General features: G+C 32.3%; 2 protein-coding genes across 2 annotated transcripts in view; both read right to left on the bottom strand.

Moving 5' to 3' along the window:
* Positions 1-667: 667 nt before the first annotated feature.
* zuc (Mitochondrial cardiolipin hydrolase zuc) lies at positions 668-2631 on the bottom strand. Its single transcript, XM_011316737.1, has 3 exons — positions 2140-2631; positions 1637-1827; positions 668-1324 (listed from the first exon to the last, which is right to left on the bottom strand). The coding sequence occupies exons 1-3, from the start codon at positions 2358-2360 to the stop codon at positions 1068-1070; spliced, it is 669 nt and encodes a 222-aa protein (XP_011315039.1). The 5' UTR covers positions 2361-2631; the 3' UTR covers positions 668-1067.
* An 84-nt stretch (positions 2632-2715) lies between these two features.
* The window catches only part of LOC105273972 (protein FAM49B), a gene marked incomplete in the record, with an annotated part of 9684 nt that continues 8495 nt past the window's right edge, over positions 2716-3904 (bottom strand). The window contains 1 exon segment of the mRNA XM_011316736.1: positions 2716-3904.

Raw genomic sequence — 3904 nt, 5'->3', positions numbered from 1 at the left:
GGGACAGCTAAAGCTTCTGATCTGACAGTTGCAATCGTTTCCGAATGAATTCGAACGTATGCTAAAGGTGATGAAAGAAAATCAATAAAATCATTCCAAGGAATTGAGTCGATAATCTTCATTGCCATTTTTTGTAGAATAGCCACAGGGCAGGATGTAGAGGGGAGTATTGTAAGAGCTATATGAGACCCATTGACGTCAGAATCGTCATAGTGACCCCCCATTATTATTCCCACAATCTGTATTCCCTTGATTTCAGCCGGGTTCATTCATGTGCACATGGGGGAAAATATGTTCAAAATATCCTTAAGACATATTAATCTGTCAAAAGGAGTATCTTATGACATGACTTAACTATGATTAAAATAGGCATTGAAGACATTGTCATATCGTACATATGATAGCATTATATATGGTGAATCACTCCTACCGTGGGAATATTTCATTTGTAAATTTAAAAATTTGAAAAAATGTACGAAATTTGGTGCAGTACATAATGCAGGTTAATATACAAATTCAATTAAAACCTTAAACTTCGACTGAACGGAAAATCTATTTAGGAAACGTGGGTGTAGGTCCACCAATAATCCCGTTACAGCCCACGCAAAACAATCCACGAGTATTTTAAAAATAATTACGTAATATAAATGCTTTTTATTGACGAGGAAAACTTGTTGAATTATTCTAAAGAGTCATTATATGTATCGAGTGGTAACAAAGTGGTAGGAATAACGTTTTACAATATAAATGATATGGATGAATTTCCGTATGAATTAAATATGTTATAAAAATTTTCAGAGGTCTGTGGTCGCATTGCTCAACACATCACTCAGTCAATTCTAAATTCATAATCAACCACAGGCATCAATCACTCCACCACTGGCTACTGCCAAGACAGAATATTCTTTCTTGTTTTTCGAATTAAGAAATCAACGAGGTATAGAGGAATTTGGAAAAATATGTAAAAATATTATTCGATAGATTATATATTATAGATTATATTATATTCGGCGCAACACAATTGGCAAATACATTTTGATAATAATTTTGATAAAAAATAAATATCGTCAATATATGTAATTTCGTCCTGTCTCACTGGCTAAATCGGCATAGAATAAACTTATCACATTCCACATTCTGTTGAATTCAGATGAAAATACACGGACTAATTCAGTCTGATTCGTTATCAGAGTGGCGTCAAAATTTCCGAAGAACGCTTGCATGGTCCAATTTGTACTACCGAAAATCATTAACTTTTCATCCATTATGGCAAATTTGTGGTGCATAAGACTCACTGTAGATCGATGCATAAGTACTTTTATTCCTAAAAATAAAATACGAACTATTAGATTTAATTAATTGAGAAGAGACACGTTCTCAAATTCATTTGAAAATCGCCTAAATCGTTTAATTCGTCTGATTTCAAAGAGCATCGTTCACACGAGATGTTCTCCTTTAAAAATACCAAAAATGATATATATATAATAAATTACCGAAATCAGAATATTAAACACATGATTCAATCATTCAATCAATCGCGAATTAAATTTATCTACCAAATTAGGAATTCCTCTCAAGTTTGTATTTTAAGCTGATGTGCCGAAATGGATGATTCATGAATGGTCTGAAAATATACCTGCTCGTCTGATACGGGTTAATTGAAAGGAGCAAGCACTGTTCTCTGACATTATCGAATCTACCATCAACCTGATGGTAATGCCTCTTTCATGTGCTCGAATAATTGCGTCTGTGAGATCTTTGGATGTGAGGATATAAATGCAGATATCCAATGTTTTTTTGGCGGAGTCAAAAAAAGACAGTAACTTTCTGGAAATATGGAAAAGACTTAACGAAACTTTTTCATCATACGATTGAAAGCATATGAGATAATCCAGAAATACTCTGTTCTGTTTTTTTAATTGTCTGCAAACTGTTATAAAATTATGGAAGTTCAATTGAGAATTAAATTTTAAAAAATGTAATTGAAGTTTCTCAAAGATAAAAAAAAAATTACTTCGTGTTCATTAAGAAAATTCATCAAAGTTTTACATAAATCAGTTGTTAAATTGATCCATTAGTGGCGAATAGACAATTACTTCCGTAACAAGTTCGGTAAATAATAAAAAAAGGATGCATTACCTGACATTTCTCACAGGACAATGGGAAATTCCACAGGACATATTTGTCATCGAGTGGGTACGACAATCAGCACCTTCAGAATTGAAGATTAGTACTTCAGTAATAATTTTATAATTACTGTCTTTATTTTCCCTAAAGTATTTCTTCCATAGTTGCCATGCCAATTCTGTTCCAACAGAGAATATTAGAAAACCAATTCCAAACTTCACAGCACTGTTCATGATGAGTGACAGATTAACATCAATGTTGGAAGCCTACAAACAAATCAGTCAAAGGAAACAATTCCGGCATCGGCATTGTCAACGAAAGCGAGTTAAAACAACAAACGAGATTGCCTGACGCACAGTGATAAGTTTTCAAACTTCATGAATCAATCACTCTTACCAACATATGTTAAATATTTTTGTGACCATATGTTGAAAAGATGTTCATATGTCAGGAAGACGCTGTGATATTTTTCTTAGTAAATTGCATATAGACAGTTTGTTAAGATAATTGCAGTCGTCAAATCTCGTGTTCAATAAAAAATTATTCATCAATGGTGTGGAACTACTGAATAAAAGAAAACATAAACTATTTAAAAGGGCATCATCAGTCATATTTTATGAAATACGTTACATTGAGTACCAAAAGAAACAAAAAATAATTTGATCGTACAGAGAATAATGTGCGCTTATAAATGCTGAGTGGCTTAAGCCATAATCATGGAAATGACATGAAGGAAACCATTACACACCAATATATTGTTGAATTTTAAAGATAGCCTATAAACCTCTATGGATAATCCAGACAGAAAATCCGATTTTTAAGATGATCGGTAAGAATTCACAATACTCAACCGATGTTGCGTAATTTTCTTGTTCTATGAACGTGTCCCAATGTTTTTTTTTACATACAATTCATAGTGACCATGCGTCACGTGCAAGTGACAATATTATCTAGACTTATTCGATCATATCGACAACATGTTAATACCAATTGATTTTTCATTTAGAATCTCAATTTTTCTGGATATTAATATTAGGAAATTTCGCCAATTACCGTTCTACATAATGTACAATATAGATATATCTTTGGTTCTTGTCAATAATACTTTTCTATCTGCATACAGTAATTGATTGAAATTCCAAGGTCAAAATTATGGTGGATGGTGAAAATTTTTTATTCTCATACGTTTATAAACTTGATAATTTAGTTTATATCATTACCATTATTGGTTAGTAGAATTTTGAACGAATTTGGGAGAAAATTTTTACTTCACATTACACTGGCAGTATTCGAACACAAAATTATCCCTCAATTTTCTGTTAATATCCGCATTCAACATTATTTTTTCACTTCAATTATATTCTTACTCACAGCTAACAACGGTTTTTTTTCTTAAACAAAAACAACATGTAAAAATCTACTAATGCACCAACGTAGATTAAACAATGTCTTTCACTTGAAAAGAAAAAAAAAACTCCATCACCTGATTTTTTTTGCGCATGTGATATGCTGTGTCGACACGGCGATTCAATGCTCCAGTAAACTGCAGAGGAAGTTCTGTTCCGGCAGTCGTTAAATTACATTGTCGAGAACTATAATATTGACAGAACGATAACAGCGCATCGTGTGCAATGAAGCATTTTTACTTATAATTAACGTAATCAATACAATAATATTAAAACTAAGCAGTAATTAATAAGAGTTTAAAAATGAAGCATGGAGTTTCTCCTCTGATAATCTAGCTTTCTCCGTTTCCGCTTCCCTAATTTTGTTTGTT

This window comes from Fopius arisanus, unplaced genomic scaffold, assembly GCF_000806365.1.
Source record: "Fopius arisanus strain USDA-PBARC FA_bdor unplaced genomic scaffold, ASM80636v1 scaffold00008, whole genome shotgun sequence".
NCBI lineage: Eukaryota > Metazoa > Arthropoda > Insecta > Hymenoptera > Braconidae > Fopius > Fopius arisanus.
The sequence above is the reverse complement of the archived record's forward strand: the minus strand, read 5'-3'. Positions and strand labels throughout refer to the sequence as shown.